Here is a 22,653-nt window from a genome sequence, read left to right on the forward strand (position 1 = left end):
TGGTAGAAGTTTGGAACTCTCTTCTGCAAACAGCAATTGATGCTAGCTCAATTGCTAAATTTAAATCTGAGATAGATAGCTTTTTGGCAACCAAAGGTATTAAGGGATATGGGCCAAAGGCAGATATATGGAGTTAGATCACAGATCAGCCACGATCTTATCAAATGGCGGAGCAGGCTCGAGGGGCTGAATGGCCTACTCCTGTTCCCATATTCCTATGAGTGCTTTTGATGTGATTTCAGTCTTTTGATTTTAATTTGTGTGATTCAGCCAACACTTTTTTTTCTCTTTTTAATTGTAAATTTCAGTTTTACAGCACCCTAAGCTTAGTATGAGCCATGCTTTCAGTACTGCGTGTTAACTGTTCTAAGACAAAAAATGAGCATTGACACATGCTCAGAGTACTAAGGGAAGTGGTCCTGGAAATAGTGGATGCATTGGCGGTCATCTTCCAAAATTCTATGGACTGTGGAACAGTTCCTACAGATTGGAGGTTGGCAAATGTAACCCCACTATTTAAAAAAGGAGGCAGAGAAAAAATAGAGAATTACAGACCAGTTAGCCTAACATCAGTATTGGGGAAAATGCTAGAGTCTATTATAAAAGATGTGATAACAGAACACTTGGAGGGCATTAATGGGATTGGACAAAGTCAGCATAGGTTTATGAAAGGGAAATCATGCTTAACATGTCTACTGGAGTTTTTTGAGGAGGTAACTAGTAGAAATAGATAGGGGAGAACCAGTGGATGTGGTGTATTTGGATTTTCAGAAGGCTTTTGATAAGGTCCCACACAAGAGGTTAGTGTGCACCATTAAAGCACATGGGATTAGGGGGAATATACTGGCATGGATTGAGAATTGGTTGACAGACAGGAAACGGAGAGTAGGAACAAACGAGTCTTTTTCCGGGTGGCAGGCAGTGACTAGTGGGGTACCGCAGGGATCGGTGTTTGGGCCCCAGCTATTCACAATATATATCAATGATTTGGATGAGGGAACTAAATGTAACATTTCCAAGTTTGCAGATGACAAAGCTGGGGTGGAATGTGAGCTGTGAGGAGGATGCAAAGAGGCTCCAATGTGATTTGGGCAAGAACATGGCAGATGCAGTATAATGTGGATAAATGTGAGATTATCCACTTTGGTTGTAAAAACAGAAAGGCAGATTATTATCTGAATGGTGATAGACTGGAAAAAGGGGAGGTGCAACGAGACCTGGGTGTCCTTGTACATCAGTCGCTGAAAGGGAGCAGCAAGCAGTTAGGAAGGCGAATGGTATGTTGGCCTTCATTGCAAGAGGTTTTGAGTACAGGAACAGGGATGTCTTACTGCTGTTGTTTAGGGCCTTGGTGAGACCACATCTGGAGTATTGTGTGCAGTTTTGGTTCCTTATCTGAGGAAGGATGTCCTTGCCATGAAGGGAGTGCAACGAAGGTTTACCAGACTGATTCCTGGGATGGCAGGACTGACGTATGAGGAGAGATTGGGTCGACTAGGCCTATATTCACGAGAGTTTAGAAGAATGAGAGGTGATCTCATTGAAACATATAAAATTCTAACAGGACTAGACAGACTAGATGCAGGGAGGATGTTCCCGATGGCTGGGGAGTCCAGAACCAGGGGTCACAGTCTCAGGATACGGGGTATGCCATTTAGAACGGAGATGAGGAGAAATTTCTTCACTCAGAGGGTGGTGAACCTGTGGAATTCTCTACCACAGAAGGCAGTGGAGGCCAAGTCATTAGATGTATTCAAGAAGGAGATAAATATATTTCTCAATGCTAAAGGGATCAAGGGATATGGGGAAAAAGCAGGAACAGGGTACTGAGTTAGACGATCAGCCATGATCATTTTGAATGGCGGAGCAGGCCCGAAGGGCCGAATGGCCTACTCTTGATCCTATTTTCTATGATTCTATGCTTAAATCCGTTAGGTAGCTCACCTAAAAGGTAACATTTCAGATTGTTAAATTTGATAGTTTTTACAGCTGCCTGTTTTCAATCCATCATAGGACCTTATTTCTCACCTATGGGCTGCAATCATGCTGTGTATTAGTTATGATACACATTAATGAATTTGTATGAAATTTGTAAGATGTCAGCCTTGGCTTAGTGGCAGCACTCATATATCTCTGAGTCAGAAAGTCATTTGTTCAAGTCCCCCTCCAGAGACTCGAGTGCACAATCTAGGCTGACACTGCAGTGCAATACTGAGGGAGTGTTGCACAGTTGGAGGTGCAGTCTTTCGGATGAGACATTAAACCGAGGCCCCGTCTGCGCTCTCAGATGGATGTAAAAGATCCTATGGCACTATTTGAAGAAAAGCAGGGGATTACATTACATTACAGTTCTGGTCACCACGTTACAGGAAAGATGTGATTGCACTAGAGAGGGTACAGAGGAGATTTATGAAGATGTTGCCAGGGCTGGAGAATTTTAGCTATGAAAAAAGATTGGATAGGATGGGGTTGTTTTCTTTGGAACAAAGGAGGCTGAGGGGAGATTTAATTGAGGTATATAAAATTATGATGGGACTAGATAAAATGGATAGGGAGGACCGATTTCCCTTAGCGGAGGGGTCATTGACCAGGGGGCATAGATTTAAAGTAATTGGTAGAAGGATTAGAGGGGAGCTGAGGAGAATCTTTTTTCACCGAGGATGGTGGGGGTCTGAAAAGGTGATAGAGGCAGAAACCCTCAACTCATTTGAAAAGTACTTGGATGTGCACTTGAAATGCGTAACCCACAGGGCTACGGACCAAGGGCTGGAAAGTGGGAATAAGCAGGATAGCTCTTTTTCGGCCGGCATGGACACGATGGGCGGAATGGCCTCCTTCTGTGCCGTAACTTTCTAGTGTTTCTCCTGGTGTCCTGGCCAACATTTATCGCTCAATTGACATCACTTTTTAAAAAAAAAAGTCATTTATCTCAATGCTGATTGTTGGACCTTGCTGTGCGCAAATTGGCTATGACGTTTCCCTACTTTACAACAGTGACGTCACTTCAAAAAGTACTTAATTGGCTCTGAAGCGCTTTGGGACATTTTGAGGTCATGAAAGGTGCTATATAAATGCGATCTTTCATTGTATGTTGCTTAATTAGTACCTCTGCAAATGACCAAAAAAAAACTTCCCTTCACAACTAATGTATTAATTTAAGCCCCTTGATTGACTTGATGAGGATAGATTTTATTTTCTTCATTTTTAAAATTACAGGTTAAAAAATCAAAGTCCATTGCAGGAGAAGCTGGCAAGGTCACACAAAAAGGTGAGCATAGTAAGAACATCTCGCCAGCATCAAAGAAACAAACTGAACATAAAAAGAGCAGTCCTTCAACACCAGAGAACGGCGAGTCCTCGAGATGTATGAAGAAGAGTGTTTCATTCAAAGCAGAACTTTTTACCAATAGGCCTGCACTGAAGTCTGAACCTCAGTCACAGATTTCAGCGAAGGAAGAGCAGAGTTTGCTGTGGGTGGATAAATACAGACCCACAGCGTTGAAGAATATAATAGGACAACAAGGGGAGCAGAGCTGTGCAAATAAACTAGTCCGCTGGCTGAAAAATTGGCACAAGAACAACTCTGGAGACGGCAAACCTGTAGGTGAGGATGACTAAACTTGGTGCAGTATGTGTTTAGTCAGAATTGGTTAATATTTATTCAGGGCTGTAGCATTCATATTATAAATGATTAAGTCTAATCAATACCTGTATCTGACTTCAGAATTGTTGCATTCCCTGTTCTTTGAAGCCTCGAAATTTTAAATCTCTGCGTAGTCATTTTGAGTTCTGTTAAAAAGGAAGAGATTTTTCTTTTCCTGACAGAGCGATGCAGAAATATACCTTTGCGTTCTATCTGCACAAACTGATCTCTGTAGGTAAATATTCTCATGTCGTGAGTTTGAATGCATGTGTACAACAACAACATGCTTTTATATAGGGCCTTTAACGTAGTAAAACGTCCCAAGGCGCTTCACAGAGCGAAATAAGACAAAATTTGGCACCAAGCCACATAAGGAGATATTAGGGCACGTGACCAAAAGCTTGGTCAAAGAGGCAGATTTTAAGGCGTGACTTAAAGGAGGAGAGAGAGGTGGAGAGGTTTAGGCATGGAATTCCAGAGCTTAGGGCCTAGGCAGCTGAAGGCTTGGCAGCCAATGGTGGGGCAAAGGAAATCGGGGATGGACAAGAGACCATAATTGGAGGGACGCAAAGATCTCTGGTTGTAGGGCTGGAGGAGGTTACAGAAATAGGGAGCGGCGAGGCCACGGAGGGATTTGAAAGCAAGGATGAGAATTTTAAATTTGATTTTAAATTTAAATCAATGGGTGTGGAGGGAGAGGGGTTTGAAAAATTAGGCAAAGTTGCCCCCAACCTGGTGTCCAGCGACTTGTGTGGGAGTGGTCACAGCATTGCAGTGAGGTCACTGAGCCCTGAGTCAGGGGATAGTCCCACCGATTTCCCTGCTGGAGAATCCAGACAGACCAGACTCATGGACACTGGATCCCAGCTAGGACGAGAGAACCCACAGCTGTACAAGACCCCTGTTAAGGGGGAGGCAGCTGAAGGGGGTATTGACCTGGCTCTCCAGCCAGCAAATTCCTGCTTCTCCGTCAATTCTGCTTGCTTCCCCTCCAATTCCACTTGTGCCTCCTTACTTATCCTGAGTGCTTCACCAGTGCTCTCTCCTGAATTGCAGAATTTAAATCCTGGATTGAATTTACCTGTGCTCATGCTTGGGATGAAAGGAATGAGTGATGATAGGCGCTGTGTAGGTGATAATCTCAGCATCCTTGGGATATGGCTGGTAGCTCCTCGGAGACTTCTATAGGAGTACCATGTATTATTACAATGGTATCAGTGACCCACTCCTTCTTATGCGTGTCTTACCAATACATGGTATGCTTTGATACTGTGGTGCCTGCTAAGTTTGTAAATGACAGTGTGCCTGAGTGTGTGACTAGCTGGGGAGGAAGAATAAACATCTGTGATGGGTACTAGCCTGCAACTGGGAGATACTTTGCAGCATGACCCTCTTCAATCGTCTCTTTTGATTCCAAGCCCACTGCCTGGAGAGTAATTTCCCCGAGAGGGGTTAGGAGTTTGAGGCTGGCGGAACCATTACCTATTCTTCGCGCCTCTTTTCCCTTTTGCGCTGTTTCTTCCTGCAGGTTGAAATAAATTGGTGAAGGCTGGAACTTTGAAGAGCACAAACATTACAGTGCACGGGGCTACCCTGCCGCCTAAAGTATGCAGAAGTTAGTGAGCAATGCCGCATGGTGAAAGATAAATTAGTGGGCCAAAGTTTTCTGATTGAGCCACATAATTTAAAGGTTTCCTTGGCAACCTGAAGGTTTGCCACCCATTAATTTGGGCTGGCTTGTATTTGTGTTTTTAAAAAAAAGATTCTAAAGTGAACAACACATAGAAGCAATCATCTACAGTTAAAGTGTAGCTGTATGTAGTGAAAGTCTTTGTTCTAGGCATGCCGTACCATTACACTTGAAACAGTTAAAAGCAGCGTACACTTACCTTCCTCAACTTGGGGGAAAATGTCGCTCATCTGTGTGGCTGACCTCAGCATATGTGAAACTATGTTCACCTGCTCCGTCGCATTCCCCCAGGCAGCAGATTTTTTTTGGGGAAGAGTGTCCTGCTTCTCCACGGAGGGCAGCTGTCCTTTGCTGCACCTCCCTTCAGCATGACCTCCAGGGCTCTTTCAGTTTCCTCTTTTCCCTGGACCCTTGCGCTGCCTTCAACCATCAATCGCAAACAAATGAATGGAATTCCTGCAGCAAGCCACAAATTGCCAAAATCTGTTGCTGCCACTTAAGGCACAGCAGCAGCTCTTTAAATTTGCTGCCACACTGGATATTCTGCCCCACAGCCCACGCGTTCCCGGCACAGAATTATTTAATTATCGTCTGGATAAAACTAACCTGTCTCGGACAGTTGATGTATAATACATGGCCCAAGCCAGTAGCAGACTTGTCTGGGACGTTTATTTGGTTTTGATGTGAATCTAGAATAGAGAGAGACAGAGGCTCTAGTTTCTTTTAAGTTTATTTATAATCATTTAATACTTCAGCAGAACATTGTACATGACCTACTGCTTGCTTTCCTCGTAGGGAACCTGGGTCCGTATGCCCGATCAGTCTGTCGACTCTTCTATCGTAGGGCCAGATTAACCTGTTTTGGGGCGTTCTTGGCCTGCCGTTGACTCCTCTTGTCAGATGAAAGCAGTTCACCTATCCCCCCCACAAAAATATGTTGAGGCTAGGTCAATTGAAAATTTCAAAACTGAGATTGATAAATTTTTATTAGGCAAGGGTATTAAGGGTTACGCACCAAGGCGGGTAAATGGAGATATAGATCAGCTATGATCTAATTGAATGGCAGAACAGGCTTGAGAGGCTGAATGGCCGCTTCCTGTTCCAGTATTTCTCTTCAGACTTTTTATAACCTCCTTGTTGGGACCAGTTCCCGTGACTTACTTATCATATTTGGAACATAACATTGGACATCTGTTCTTCCTTATTCTTGTTTTTAACCATCCTTAAGGTCTCTTCGCTTGTTAGTAGTTCTTCGTTATTCTTCAGCAATTTGCCGTATCAGCACAACCTTTACTCGAATTTTTAACCGTATACACATCTTCATATAAGTGACAGTTTGCTCTCTACATATTAGAATTTTGTCTCTTACCATTAGAAATGTCATTGTTTTTAGGCACTTGAATTCCAACTGGCATCGGAATCTAACCTTTTCCCCTGCATAGTTCAATTTTTTGTAGAAGCTTAATTTTAGTTAACATAGCACAGTGATTCACAAGCATACATGTCATAGAATCATACAGCACAGAAGGAGGCCATTCAGCCTATTGTGTATGTGCTGGCTCTCTGAAAGAGCTATCCAATTAGTCCCACTCCTCTGCTCTTTCCCACGGCCCTGCAGATTTTTCCTTTTCAAGTATATATCCACTTTGGTTTTGAAAGTTACTGTTGAATCCGTTTGATGAGACAGTGTATAGGGAGCTTTACTCTATCTAACCTGTGCTGTACCGGTTCCTGAGAGTATTTGACGGGACAATGTAGAGGGCGCTAGTTAGGAGATGGTTAGGTGGTAGAAGACCGAGAGTAGGGAAAATGGGTATGTACTCGAATTGGAAGGAAGTGACTAGTGGTGTCAAACAAGGATCCGTGCTGGGGCCTCCACTATATTTATTAATGACTTCAATAACACACTAGAGAGCCATATATCCAAGTTTGCTAATGACACAAAGATTGGTGGCACAGTAAGTAGTGTAGATGGGAGCATAAAATTACAAAGAGACATTGATAGATTAGGTGAGTGGGCAAAACTGTGGCAGATGGATTTCAACACAGGCAAGAGTGGGGTCATCCATTTTGGAACAAAGAAGGTTAGATCTGAGTTTTTTAAATGGTGAAAAGCTAGGAACAGTGGAGGCCTAAAGAGATTTAGGGGTTCATAAACACAGATCACTAAAATGTAGTGATCAGGTACAAAAAATAATCAAAAAGCTAATGGAATGTTAGCCTTTTTATATTCTAGGCCTTTAGATGTAGTGGAGGAAGTTTTGCTATGGCTATACAAAGCCCTGGTTAGACCACATCTAGAGTACTGTGTACAGTTCTGGGCACTGTTCCTTAGAAAGGATATATTGGCCTTGGATGGAGTGCAGTGGAGATTCACCAAAATGTTACCATGGCTCCAAGGGTTAGATTATGAGGAGCGATTACATAATCTAGGCTTGTATTCCCTGGAATATAGAAGGTTAAGTGGTGGTTTGAGGTTTTTAGAATTTTGAAAGGAATTGATAGGGTAGATAGAAACTTTATCTGGTGGTGGGGAACCTAGGACAAAGAGACATAACTGTAAAATCAGAGGTAGGCCAATCAGGAGTTAGAAGTTAGAAAATACTTCTTCACACAAAGGATGGTAGAAATATGGAGAAAACTCTCTCAAAAAGCAGTTGATGCTAGCTCAATTAATAATTTTAAATCTGAGATCGATAGATTTTTGCTAGCCAAAGGTATTAAGGGATATGGAGTTAGGATACAGTTTAGCCATGATCTCATTGAATGGTGGAATAGGCTCGAGGGGCTGAATGGCCTACTCCTGTTCCTACGTTCCTCAGCTTCCATCATCCTTTCGCCCTTCTAGATCATAACAACTCGGTGCGTTTAAAAAAAAAAATACTCCTCATCTCCACTCTGGTTTTTTTTTGCCAACAATAGGGTCCAATTTGTGCAGGGATCACTGAATAATTGCTAACGCGGGGATCTCAAGCTCACTTAGGACACGAGTTGCATAAACATCAGCCCTAGTATGCTTTCTCTTAGTAATAAATTATACATTGTTTTGGCTGTATAATACAGAGCATGCAATTACATTTTTTTATGTTTTTGTACAGTGAAGTTCAGCAAATTTGGTGGGAAGGATGATGGTTCAAGTTTCAAAGCTGCACTGCTGTCTGGTCCTCCCGGTGTAGGTAAAACGACCACAGCCACTCTAGTTTCTAAGGTAAGAATATATCAGTGCTAGAATAGAATGTCTTTCCCTTCCACAATTAACATCCTGTGCATTTTATAATGCAGTTTTTGCGTTTTGCAGTAACACTAAAGCTGCAGTATAAATCCAGAGATGCAACGTGATACACTTGGAGGAGATAGTCTCGCATTACTTGGGTTTGACTCCCCATGGAGTATTACTCCTACTATGATTTAGGAAGTACCAGTCAGTCTCTTGGACTTCCTGTACACTTTTTAGACCCACCTGCAGTTCATGTATATATTTTTATTTTACAGTGGGGATCCTGCCGCTCACATTCTCTAAACATTTAAATTTTAATTGCTGGGAGAAGAGCTCCACTCGCATGTGTGCACAGAGCTCTCTCCTGGGCATGAGGATAACAGTTCCAGCCAGGCAGTGTAAAGAAGGTACTGACTGACTGGAATCGATGCAGCTGCAGTTAAAATGCAGCAATGGATCAATACGCTGACATGGAGGGCAGTGAACTTTCTTATTGTCAAAACACAAATGTCACAGGCATGTGTTATCTCAGCGCTCAGTTAAAAGCATATGTCACAATGAGAACTAGGCAATGTTTGTATTAATTTTCCACTAGTAATGCACGGTATTTAATTAATGGATGATTCACAGCACTGAATGGACTGGCTCGAGAGAAAATGTGGAAATATTGATTAAATATATTTACACTTAGAACAACTTGTGCAATCTTTCAAGCAACTCTCTCATTAATAATCAAACTTCATATCTTATAAATTTGCATTTTGGAAAGGGTACAGGACCTGAGATCTTTTTCTTTCCCAGAAAAAGCGTATTGATAGTGGATCATTTTGCATGAACAATTAGAGAACAATTCATGTCAAACTGAACAACTGTCGATTTTACAGCTTGGTTCAGATAAAGAAGGCTGTTTAGCCCATTTGATCTCATTCTTGCAGATGACCAACCCTGCCCTCTTCCTATTGCAGCATCTACATGTTTCTTAAGTTAATCCAATGTCCTGACCTCCCTCTTCCTGGAAAACCCATCTCAGCTATAGAGCACTCTCATCACAACCTTCAATCTGCCCTCTTGCCTTGCCGCCCTGCTGCATAAGAAAGTACTGTTTCGGGTTAATTTTCTCCATTCCCATTGAGTATCGTCTACCTTTTTACAAGGTGCCAGCTGAGATATGTCTCTCTTCCCTAGTTTATCAAGTCGTTCCTCATTGCTCTTCTGACACTAGGAATCAACTTCTTTCCTCTCCTCTACACCACCTGTAGGGTCTAGATGGCTCCTTTGTTATGGTGCCCAGAAGTGTACACCGTACTCCAGGTTTGATCTGATCAGATTGTAGTATCTTGCAGTGCATTCCCTCAAGTCCGGTCCTATGCTTTCCCCACCATACTCTTAGACACTCCTGGAGATGGATAGTATTACCTATCTCGAGCCTTTGTAAATCTTTCACTAATATTCATATCAGCACCATTGGTAATAAAAAAAAACCCTAAGATCTCCTGAGTTGAAGGCTTTTGAAACCTTTTATGTGCCCAATAACTATAGAACTAGATGCTTGTGTCTATACTCGGACAATTTACCAACATTATTGTTTTACTTGGTACTTGCTACGATTCATAAAGAAGTAGAATTATTATTCATCAGTTGGAATCATAAACTTACACATTCAGAAGAGAGCTCATTTCTCAGAGCCACATCCCTGTTTGCAGGTTGTTAAAAGGCATTTTAGTGCATGGGACAATGGTAGTTTTAAACACTGGTGCATATGATGCAAGACCAAACAGGTAAAAATTAATATAATAAAAACGTACGTTCTCTTGATGGCAAAGTGGGTTTATCCAATGAGTTGAGCTGTACAGGTGGGTGAGGATAGAATATGGCTGGCATGTGATGCTTCTTCAATGAAATAGCCTGCCAACACTCCTGATTAAGGCTCAAACATGAAGAATGGTCTCCTGAGTGAGGTACCAGAGGATCATTGGAGCTTGTGGAATCTTAGCCCAGCAAGGAGTAAATGTATTTGAGAGGAGAAATTAGTGCAGAAAATGGGTAAAGTAAGGGAGAAATTCCACAACCTAAAGCCAGTTCATGTCACAGTGTAGAACATTGCATTAGGATGTCCTGTTGTCACCATTACCTATTGCTTTGCCTCATCAAAATGCTGTGACTTGAAACACTAGTTATGAAATGTCTCTTGTCAAATGAAGCTGATTTCAGTATCTAAAGGAACAGTAGCAATTAAGTTGTGCATTGAATACATCCATCAAAACTGAAATTATATAAAATGCAAACTTTACAGCATAGCTCTTTGCACTCTCATCCCTCCGAAAAAGCCTGATTGTGAACTGCGTAGCTATAACAGTAATGGAAGTCAATGTAGTTTCTTGCACTCATCAAAACCTTGTTTTCTGTTTTGTTTCTCTCGTGTCAGTTGGTACTGTTTGTATCTGAATAGGGGAATTTACTTTCTCCTAGGTTTTTCAACGTAAAATAAAAACCCTACAATCTACAGGTCTCTTAATACCCAAGCTTGGTGTCACCTAACCCGTGTTTCTTGATTTACCTCGCCTTCCTGTTACTGTCTTGGACTTTGGCCTTTACCAAGGGCATTGGCCCTTCATCGGGATTTTGCACCAAAAAAATATTGACACAATGCACATTATGTATTTTTTTTTCTGGAAGGATCTGGGGTACAGTTATGTTGAACTCAATGCCAGTGATACCCGCAGCAAGAACACTCTGAAGCAAGTGATAGCAGAGTCACTGAACAACACCAGCATCAAAGGATTCTACTCTGGTACGTCCTGATGTGTGTAGTGGGTTTAGATCACTATTTGCCCATACACTGCCAGTTCTGTTTGACAAATGATTGAAATGATTTTTTTAAATAAAAGTTATGGTTTCCTTTTCAGGAGTTTCATCATCAGTAAGCAGCAAACACTTGCTAATCATGGATGAGGTGGATGGGATGGCTGGCAATGAGGACAGGGGAGGGATGCAGGTAACACAGTTTGATGGCTTCATTTGATATAGACGTTTGTTCGTTTAAATAACATTTAACCAGGGAACTCTAATAAAATGCCACATCTTGTTTATGCTTGAGGACTGGGGTGGCTGTGGACAGGAGGACTGCTGTTTACCATTGTATTTGCAGGGTGGTGTTTCCAAGAATACACCATCAGTATTTAGTATGAACTCGAGTACCCCAGTGAGATTGTTATTAATTTCCTGTAGTATTGACTGAGCTGGGGACGTCTTTTCATTGAAGTTGTTTTTGGAGTGCGGATTTTTTCTTTTTTTTTACCCCTGCCAATGAGCACTTGCTTTGTATGGGATTTTCTTTATTTGTTCTTGGGATGTGGTGACACTGGTAAGCCAGTATTTATTGCCCGTCCTTAGTTGCCACGGAGGCATTAATAGTCAACCACGTCATATGGGACTGCGGTCACACATAGGCCAGACTGGGTAGGGGTGGGTGGCAGGTTCCCTTCCCATTAGGGAACCAGTTAGGTTTAATGATAATCCGGCATGGTCATTTTCTTGTGCCAGCTCAAAATGACCAGATTTATTGAAGTCACAGTCATACCTTGACACAGTGGAATTTGAACTCACTACCTCTGGGTTACTAATCTAGTACCATCGCCACTGAGTTACCGTAGCAGTATTGGTTTTATTAATCTGGAAGAAAAAAACTCTAGTTGGGAACTGAGGATGGTGGGTAGATGAAGTCCACAGTCTGTGCTTAGTTTGCTGATCTCGGCTAAACCAGCAGTTAAGATGCAACAATTGGCTTCAATAGACCTGGGCTAAGGAGGGGAAAATTCGTCAGAATTCCTAATCCTGATTCATATGTAGTGATCTCTGAGTTATGACAATAACGGACAGCAAAAGACCCACTGGTCCATCCAGCCTGTCCCACACAACTGTGATGCCCTGTGCACCACAATATATACACTCCCCACCCCACCGGAAAGACATGTAATCTCCTCGGAGAGGCAAAATACCAGATTAAAAACCCAGTCCAATTAGGGGGGAGAAAGAATCTGGAAAATTCCTTTCCTAGTTGCAGTTGCATGTCTGTGGACCTGAAAGGAGGACTGCTTTGGGACCAGTGGTGATGCTGAGCAACGTGTAGACATTGACTGTCTAGGTGAAGAATGGTCCCCTGGGTGAGTTACCAGAGGGTGACTTAACCAATGGAATCTCACCATGGAAGGGAAAACCAGAAGTTAGGGATACATAGAAAAATTATCTAGAAAACCTTTCTCAAACCTTCGCAGTGAAATAAGATGCCAAAATGCCAGGTTTTGACACCACTTACTAATCCGAGAAGCACAGATCCATGTCATAGCAGCAAAGGTAAGTGCTATGCTGTAATTATTGAGATGTGGCGTCTGTGTCGTATCTGGATTAGCGGTCATGATTTCCTTCTCCCCTCTTGGTCTTGTCACGTGAGAGGGCAGATGCAGAGTGCCTGCTCTAACCATCTTAAAGGAACTTAGGTGTGACGTTGGTTGTATTTTTATTCTTCTATTTCAGGAACTGATTGCTCTCATTAAACAGACCAAGGTTCCTATAATCTGTATGTGTAACGACCGGAATCATCCCAAGATCCGTTCATTGGCCAATTATTGCTTCGACCTCCGCTTCCAGCGGCCTCGAGTAGAACAAATCAAGGTGGGGCATGAATAGTTGTCCATCTGTTGTGTCAAATGACTGTCATTCTGCTACCACGTGGTTCCCTGGTTGTTAAAATTTCAGTGCATTGGTTACACTGCCATAAAGATAACAACTATGAGTTTTATGCTATTCAGCCACCCAAGTATTGATTCTTTTGACATATGAATTGTGCCTCCAATGTCACCCCCACCCCCATTCTACAGATTTTTGCCCCCACTTGCCATGCTTGCGTAAGAGCTAGGTGTAACCTCTCACACGCAAGCTCGGGCACAAATGGTAGGTGAGTAGTGTTGTGTTTAGAACTAGTCACCGCTGTGTTCAGTGCAGTGTATGAGCCTAGCTGCTTTAGCACTTATCCAATTAAACTCTGCTAATTTTTATTTAAGAACTTTGGGAGAGTCTTTTTTGTGAAGTACAGTAAATTTGAGTCTTTCCCACATAGGGACAAAGGGAGCATTATATATTACAGAAGCAAAATACTGAAGATGCTGGAAATCTGAAATAAAAACAGAAAATGCTGGAAACATTCAGCAGGTCAGGCAGCATCTGTGGAGAGAGAAACAGAGTTAATGTTTCAGGTCAATGACTTTTCAGGTCAACCTGAAACGTTAACTCTGTTTCTCTCTCCATAGATGCTGCCTGACCTGCTGAATGTTTCCAGCATTTTCTGTATTTTATATTTTACAGAGCAGTTACTTTATAGCAACTTAATAACTACTACCATCTTTCCTCAAACCCACCAATAAAAGATATTTAAAATAAAACAACCATCATTGTCTGCTCCGTTCCTGTAGAAACATTGATATAATTGATCCTCCATTTGCCTTTTGTAAGCCCTGTTCTCTTTCTCTCTTTTCAGGGTGCTATGATGACTGTTGCTTTTAAAGAAGGCTTGAAGATTCCTCCACCAGCTATGAATGAAATTATACTTGCAGCCAATCAGGATATCCGACAGGTTAGTGACTGCACTGGTGATGTGAACTGAAATCTTGGCAGAGAACTACAGAATTGACGACAACATGTTTGTACTTGTGTGTGCTTGAAGACTGTAAAGTAATATGGTGCCAATGTACACAATCACTAAAAGCTGTTGCACAGGTACAAAAAGGCTAATGGAATGTTGGTCTTTATCTCAAGGGGGCTGGAATACAAAGGGGAGGAGGTTATGATTCAGTTGTACAGAGCCGTGGTCAGATCCCATCTGGAGTACTGCGTTCAGTGTTGGGCACCACACCTCAGGAAGAATATATTGCCCTTGGGGGGGATGCAGCGCAGAGTCACCAGAATGATACCAGGGCTTGAAGGCTTAAATTCTGAGGAGAGGTTGCATAAACTTGCCCTGTATTCCCTTGAGTATAGAAGATTGAGGGGTGATCTGATCAAGGTGTTTAATTTGTTAAAAGGATTTGATAGTTTCTCTGTATCTACCCTATTTCCTCTGGTGGGGGAATCAAGAACAAGGGGACATAATCTTATAATTAGAGCTAGGCCATTCAGGAGTGAAATCAGGAAGCACATTGTCACACAAAGGGTAGTAGAAATCTGGAACTCTCTCTCTCCCAAAAGGCTGTGGATGCTGGGACACTTGAAGGTTTCAAGACTGAGCGATAGATTTTTGTTAGGTAAGGATATGGAGCAAAGGCAGGTAAATGGAGTTGAGGTACAGATCAGCCATGATCTAATTGAATGGCAAAACAGACTCAAGGGGCTAAATGGCCTACTGCTGTTCCTATGTTCCCAATCACATCTGCGTAAGCTAGTTCAGTGATGCTCAGCCCTCTAACCCCAGCTTCTTTTTGATATGTTACAGAACTGCCTGTTTGAGCAAATTCCCTTTGCTCCTCTAACTGTGCAGACTCTTTGTTTTACTGCTAATATCCGGTAATGGAAAAACTTAAATTCATTTGCTTCCCCGGTTTCCCAGTATTTACTTTACAGTAAGCCGTTGAATATAGAGTCTGTCATCACTTGTGAGAGGGACCTACACAATTTGCTCACGATTATCCTGGTCAATCCGCACTTGTTTGATCAGTTCATTGTTCAACAACTGGCTTCACAGCACCTTCAGCAGGAGTTTAAATAACATTGACAGTAATGTCATCAGATAAAAACTTGAATGTTAAGAGCCTTATTGTTAGCTATGTGTTGGAAAATACTCCACCACTCTTGCCTCGCTGTATGTTGCATTTCTTAAAAAAAAAATCCTGCCATATGCTGTCTTCCCTCTCTTTCCGCACCCCTCCCCCCCAAAATTTGGCTACTGTCTTCGCTGTGTCTGAGGATCTGATCCTTGGCAAATGGGAATGGTGCCAAATAGTTAACTCAAATAGTGTCCCTCATGCAGCTCATGGTGGCAGGTAGTTGGGAGACATTAGCAAGCTTTGGAGTAAAGGGGCACCCCTTTCAGGTGTATGATGTCCATGGCCCTAACTGAAATAGTGTTTGTGGACGGAGTTGGGTGGGAGGAAATAATTCCAAGCTTATCAGTTTCTATTCTGGAACAGGGACCTTGGGCAGTTTAAAGTGTTCTGCAGTCTCCTTATACTTTTGCTGTCTATCCACCAACCCAGCATGAGTCGTACATGTTCATACACTCATTCTACCATTGACCGTATGTTTTTCGTTCCCACTAGGTTCTGCATAATCTCAGTATGTGGTGTGCAGAAAACAAGATTCTGACTTACGACCAGGCCAAAGACAATGGCAGCAAGTCCAGGAAAGATATTAAACTGGTGAGTCCATCATTTGTGCAGTGATTTATTCTTTCTTAAATATATTGTAGGAATAGAATTATTATATAAAATATAATTTGTGGAGTTTTGGATTCCCCTCCAAACGCTCATGAATTTGTATCCCAGCACTGATATTTGCTCTTGCTTGGTGTAATTTGGTGACATTTATAATTGCCTTTTGATGAAATTTCTGCTCACAGTAAGGGATGTTAGTGCTGGGAAGTGGAGGACATTCCCATTTATGACATCCAGCATCAGTATCAAACACTCCCAGGCCAGGTACAGAATAGTTTGATTAAAGTTCCTTCTGTTCAATCCCAACAAGAAGAATCAACCCCAACATCCTCTCTTGCACCAATGTGACATTTATCCACTTCCAGCACTAGCCATCCTAAGGCCTGGGTGACGTTACCAATTAGTGCCAAAAATGGGGTAGTTTGTGATGTGAGCTCATGTCCACTGTGAAGTGAGTTGAGATTGCCAAACCTCCTTTCATGCAGGATCCTTAAAGGACCCTTAGACCCAGCTGAAAGAGATAACTTTCATCCCTTCAGTTTGAGCTGGAGTCGCACCCAACTGATAGAGATAAATGGTCAGTGTACAAACCCTCTGTGCAGATAGAGTTGAATGGTCAGTGTACAAACCCTCTGCAATACCCACTTGCTATTTTGCTGCTTTTTTTAATGGGGTAAAGTACAGATCATGAAACGGCATTGGCGGCAAAAATGACACAGTAAACCTTTACAACAATGGGGGAACTGCTAAGGAAAAGCTACAAGGGGAAGAGGGATATAAATACAAAAATGGATCACATTGTGCTCTCTTTATCTTGCTTGTTATATCTGGGTAGTATTTGTGATGAACCTATTAATATTTTGAACAAGGCATGAATTTTGGTTAATATAAATACCTATTGGATAATCTGTTACATAAACGCACTGTTTATTTTAAAAATATAAACAGTGATTACAAAGTCAACCTCCTGATTTCAGGGTCCCTTTGATGTTGTGAGAAAAGTGTTTGGTGCTGGTGAGGAGACCACTCGTATGAGTCTGATCGACAAGTCAGACCTATTCTTTCATGATTACTCAATAGCACCACTTTTTGTTCAAGAAAACTACTTGCATGTGAAGCCAGCAGCTGCTGGGTAAGTAGCAGAGTATTGACATGCTCCCCGCGTCCTCTAGTTTTACACCGTCTTCTACATTTTGTGTAACATCTTTTGGGGATATATTTACATCTTTGAATTTAAATCTTTTGTACAAAAATGTTGAAATAAAGTTGGGCTGTTTGTGTTGTCTGAACTGGTGATGCCATTATTAATTTATTAGTAATGTGTCTAAATGACTTCACCCAAGAGCGCCAAGTCATTCCGGGTTCAATAATAATCAATTACCTGTTGACTTTAAGTAATCTGGTAATGAGACCATTAAACTGCCAACTAAGGTTAAACCCAGGTGATTCAGCAGCAGACCAGGAGAATGTTCAAAGGGTAGTGTCACGACAGATAGTTTCAGAGGAACTTCTGCCCAAGAGTGTGCACAGCACAATTTTAAAATTATATAGAGAACTTTTAAAGTATATGGTTATATCAGGCCTGTGAATCACAGCAAGGAAGGAGACCATTCGGCCCATCGAGTCCGTGCCGTCTATGCAAGCGCAATCCAGCTAATCCCACTCCCCCGTCCTATCCCGTAACCCTGCAAATGTTTTCCTTTCAAGTAATTATCCAGTTCCCTTTTGAAGGCCATGCTTGAATCGGCCTCCCCCCGCCCCCCCCCCCCTCACAGTGCATTCCAGATCCTAACCACTCTCTGCGTAAAGTTTTTCCTCCTATCACTTTTTGTTCTTTTGCCAATCACCTTAAATCTGTGTCCTCTGGTCCTTGACCCTTCCGCCAATGGGAACAGTTTCTCTCTGTCTACTCTGTCCAGACCCTTCATGATTTTGAATACCTCTATCAAATCTCCTCTCAACCTTCTCTGTTCCAAGGAGAACAGCCTCAGCTTTTCCAGTCTATCCATGTAACTGAAGTCCCTCATCCCTGGAATCATTTTAGTAAATCTCTTCTGCACCCTCTCTAAGGCCTTCACATCTTTCCTAAAGTGCGGTGCCCAGAACTGGACACAGTACTCCAGTTGTGGTTGAACCAGTGTTGTATAAAGGTTCATCATGACTGCCTTACTTGCACTCTATGCCTCTATTACTGCAGGAAGGGACTGGAATGCCAATAGCTGAAGTGTAAATGTCAAAGCTGGAGTTTTCCACAGCACAGTGACATATAGTTGAGGGCACCTGGCAGAGGGTTGTGTTGGAGTGAATGATTGTAATTCACCATTTTAAAAAAATGGACTGTTTCCCTTTAATAGCTATACATTTGCACAGAATGAACCGTAAAATCCCAATACTCATTTCACCATTACGTTTACACTTAAATGCTGAATGTCAGTTTTGAATAGCAGTATTTTTGTGACTAAATGCTTTCATCCAGCAGCTGAGTTTGGTTGCTTTCATTGTTCTGAATCTCTCTTATAAACTGTTGATCTGCATGTTCATAGCTGTCTTTCCCCAGTGGTCTTGTCATGTAATTTGCAACAAATGAACAAGTGTAATTTCTGAATCCTACTGCACTTGCAGCTGTTAGTTGTGTTGTGCTGTGCTTATGTTTTAGAACAAACCTGAGGAAGCACCTAATGCTGTTGAGTAAGACGGCAGAAAGTATCTGTGATGGGGACCTTGTTGATAAACAAATCCGCTCTCTGCAGACGTGGAATCTACTCCCTACTCAGGTCAGTGCTGGTGTGAGGCCATCGCGTATTGATTAGGATGGCATTCTTTCTCTCATTCTTTCCTGTTACCTTGCATGTCTGTTACTGATCCCAACATGTGCCTCACTTGAATTGTTAGAAATGACTTTGTTTCGCAAGTTCTGGAATTGAGGTTTGCAGTTTCCATAATTGCAGGTTACTTACCAATTAACTAATAATAAACCAATATATTTATAATGCCATGCATCTGTTTCGCTCCATCGGATACAACTCTTAACTCTGAGTAAGAAGAATGGGTTCGAGTCCCACTCCAGGACAGGAGTTTATAATCTAGTCTGACATTTCAGTGCAGTACTGAGGCAGTGCTGCATCAATAAAGTTGCTCTCTTTTGGGTGCAATGTTATTAAGTCTGCTTATTCAAGTACATGTTAAATAATATCCCATACAACTGTTCAAATAAGCACAGGCAGTTCTACCAATGTCCTGGACAACATTTCTCCCTTAACCAACACCACCAAAAAACAGATTAGCTGGTCACTCATCTCATTTGCTAGGAATCTTACAACACCAGGTTATAGTCCAACAATTTTATTTTAAAATCACAAGCTTTCGGAGATTATCTCCTTCGTCAGGTGAGTGAGTGAAAGGTTCTCAAATCGCATATCTTATATTAGGCTGGGACACCATCACACCAATCAAAGGTGTCGTTGGTGTTCAGACAGGTTAGCCACGGAAAACAGTAGGTCCCAGTATGCTGAATACACATTGTGTCAAATTACACAGACAGAGAGAAAGAGACCCGAAAGGCAGAGAGAGAGAGAGAATATTAAAAACAGATAACTTTTTTTTCCCCTTGCTGGTGGGGTTACGTGTAGCGTGACATGAACCCAAGATCCCGGTTGAGGCCGTCCTCATGGGTGCGGAACTTGGCTATCAATTTCTGCTCGACGATTTTGCGTTGTCGTGTGTCTCGAAGGCCGCCTTGGAGAACGCTTACCCGAAGATCGGTGGCTGAATGTCCTTGACTGCTGAAGTGTTCCCCGACTGGGAGGGAACCCTCCTGTCTGGCGATTGTTGCGCGGTGTCCATTCATCCGTTGTCGCAGTGTCTGCATGGTCTCGCCAATGTACCATGCTCCGGGGCATCCTTTCCTGCAACGTATGAGGTAGCCAACGTTGTCTACCTCATACGTTGCAGGAAAGGATGCCCCGGAGCATGGTACATTGGCGAGACCATGCAGACACTGCGACAACGGATGAACGGACACCGCGCAACAATCGCCAGACAGGAGGGTTCACTCCCAGTCGGGGAACACTTTAGCAGTCAAGGACATTCAGCCACCGATCTTCGGGTAAGCGTTCTCCAAGGCGGCCTTCGAGACACACGACAACGCAAAATCGTCGAGCAGAAATTGATAGCCAAGTTCCGCACCCATGAGGACGGCCTCAACCGGGATCTTGGGTTCATGTCACGCTACACGTAACCCCACCAGCAAGGGGAAAAAAAAGTTATCTGTTTTTAATATTCTCTCTCTCTCTCTGCCTTTCGGGTCTCTTTCTCTCTGTCTGTGTAATTTGACACAATGTGTATTCAGCATACTGGGACCTACTGTTTTCCGTGGCTAACCTGTCTGAACACCAACGACACCTTTGATTGGTGTGATGGTGTCCCAGCCCAATATAGGATATGCGATTTGAGAACCTTTCACTCACTCACCTGATGAAGGAGATAATCTCCGAAAGCTTGTGATTTTAAAATAAAATTGTTGGACTATAACCTGGTGTTGTAAGATTCCTTACATTTGTCCACCCCAGTCCATCATCGGCATCTCCACATCATCTCGTTTGCTGTTTATGGAACCTTGTTATGCGCGTATTAGCTGTAGTTTTTTCCCTATGTAACAGCTGTGACAATACTCCAACAGATATGAAGTGTTTTGGGATGTCCTACACAAGTGCAAGTTCTTTCTTTCAAATAAAGCTTTGAACAGTTTAGATTTAACCATAAACAAACAAAGTAAGAATGATAATGTGATAGTGCTTCACGTGCAGTGGACTAAATCAATTCAGGCCTGACTTATAAATTTTTATCCAGCCTCACTCACTTCTTGACTTGCTATCAGTGTTATATGCAGTGCTGAATATGTTATTTATTTGGCTTGGTTGGACCTATTATGTGTAAGAGGATTTTGGTCTACCCTTTTCTGACTGCTGTTTGTGAGATCTTGCTGTGTCCAAAATGGCTACTCAATTTGCTTACATAGTAGCTGCACTTGAAAGTAATTCATTGGATGGGAAGCACTTTGAGACAGAGTAATGTCATTGCTTGGTGTAATGAGTTTTGTAGAGTGTCCAGCACGATACATTACAGGTTTTGTATGCAGAGGAATGTAATGCTATAATGTAATTGCATCAATTGTTATAACAATATTTTTTTAAGCTATTCCAAAAAATTAGTATAATTGTACCTTGTGATGGTTAATTTGCTGCTCTATTTTAAATAGTCGTTAAATGTGCATTATTCAGTTTCTGTATTCAAATCCGAGAATAAATAGTTCTGTGTGCCTGTAGAATTTGCATTGTATTTCTTGGGAGAAAGCTTGGGATAAGTTGCACAAATCTGTGGTTATTGTCAATTGTATTGTTTTGTGATAATTGTGAATTTTGTACTTGGAATCATAGAATGTTATCATACAGAAGGAGGACATTCGGCCCATCGTACCTGTACCAACTTTCTAAGCTATCCACTTAATCCTATTTCTCTACCCTTTCCTCACAAGCCTCTTTTTTCTTCAAATATTTATCCACTTCCCTTTTAAAAGCTATTATGGATTCTGCTTCCACCCCTTTTTCTGGTTGAGCTTTCAATATCTTAACCCTCTGGGTAAAAAAAAAACATTTTGTTAACCTCTCCCTTCGTTCTCGTAATGCTGATTTTAAATTTATCCCCACCTAGTTACTGACTCACCAACCAATGGAGATAGAGTTCCCTAACTCTCCTTGAAACCCCATATAATTTGAGCACCTCTATCAGATCTCATCTTTAACCTTCTCTCTTCTAGTGAAAAGAGCCTTTGTTTCTCTATTCTCTTACAACTAAAGCCTCTCATTCCTGATATTGTCTTAGTAAATTTCTTGTGCACCTTCCCTATGGCATTGATATCCTTCCTAAAATAGAGCACCCAAAACTGGATACAATATTCTAACTGTAGTCTAACCGATGATTTGTATGGGTTTAACATTACCTCTTTCCATTTGCACTATATAAGAACATAAGCAATAGGAGCAGGAGTAGGCCATACGGCCCCTCTAGCCTGCTCCGCCATTCAGTCAGATCATGGCTGATCTTCAACCACAACTCTACTTTCCTGCCCGATCCCCATATCTCTTGATTCTCCTAGAGTCCAAAAATGTATCTATCTATATGTCCACGTTTATAAAACCTAGAATCCGAATGCTTTCTTACAAATTTATCACTTTTTTTTCCTCACCACTTGTAATGATTTGTGTATCTCAACCCCTAAGTCTTCTGTTCTATGCCTTTTTATAAAGTTTTAACATTTAGTGCCTGTTTCCTTCTCTTCTCCCTCCTCCCAAAATGTATCCGCTCAAATTTCTCTGCATTTTGCATCATCTGCAAAATGGTCCTAACACTGACCCTGGGAGGGCACCACTGTTCATATCCCTCCAGTCTGAATCTAACATCAACCACTATTATTTTCCGTCCTTTAACCAATTTCCTGTCCATGTTGCCTCATTCCGTTTAATATAATGTGCCCTAAATTTATCAACAAATCTCCTATGCAGCAATGTGACTTGCCTTTTGAAGATCTGTATACAGAACATCCACTGCATCTTCTTTAAGGAAAAAGCAGAGTGCAATGATAAAGAGCTTAACTTGCCTTTTACGAATCTGGGCTGGCTGTCCT

At 42.0% G+C, this 22,653-nt stretch overlaps 1 protein-coding gene across 3 annotated transcripts in view; it reads left to right on the forward strand.

Moving 5' to 3' along the window:
• rfc1 (replication factor C (activator 1) 1) overlaps positions 1 to 22,653 on the forward strand; it is a 99,290-nt gene that overhangs the window by 67,669 nt on the left and 8,968 nt on the right. For all 3 annotated transcript variants that reach the window (XM_067988687.1, XM_067988705.1, XM_067988695.1), the window contains 9 exons: positions 3,217 to 3,604; positions 8,432 to 8,541; positions 11,227 to 11,341; positions 11,457 to 11,545; positions 13,084 to 13,221; positions 14,084 to 14,179; positions 15,858 to 15,956; positions 16,949 to 17,103; positions 18,628 to 18,745. In XM_067988687.1, the coding sequence (XP_067844788.1) occupies positions 3,217 to 3,604; positions 8,432 to 8,541; positions 11,227 to 11,341; positions 11,457 to 11,545; positions 13,084 to 13,221; positions 14,084 to 14,179; positions 15,858 to 15,956; positions 16,949 to 17,103; positions 18,628 to 18,745 (1,308 nt within the window). The remainder of the gene's footprint in view (positions 1 to 3,216; positions 3,605 to 8,431; positions 8,542 to 11,226; positions 11,342 to 11,456; positions 11,546 to 13,083; positions 13,222 to 14,083; positions 14,180 to 15,857; positions 15,957 to 16,948; positions 17,104 to 18,627; positions 18,746 to 22,653) is intronic.

Source organism: Heptranchias perlo, chromosome 1, assembly GCF_035084215.1.
Source record: "Heptranchias perlo isolate sHepPer1 chromosome 1, sHepPer1.hap1, whole genome shotgun sequence".
NCBI classification, from domain to species: Eukaryota; Metazoa; Chordata; class Chondrichthyes; order Hexanchiformes; family Hexanchidae; genus Heptranchias; species Heptranchias perlo.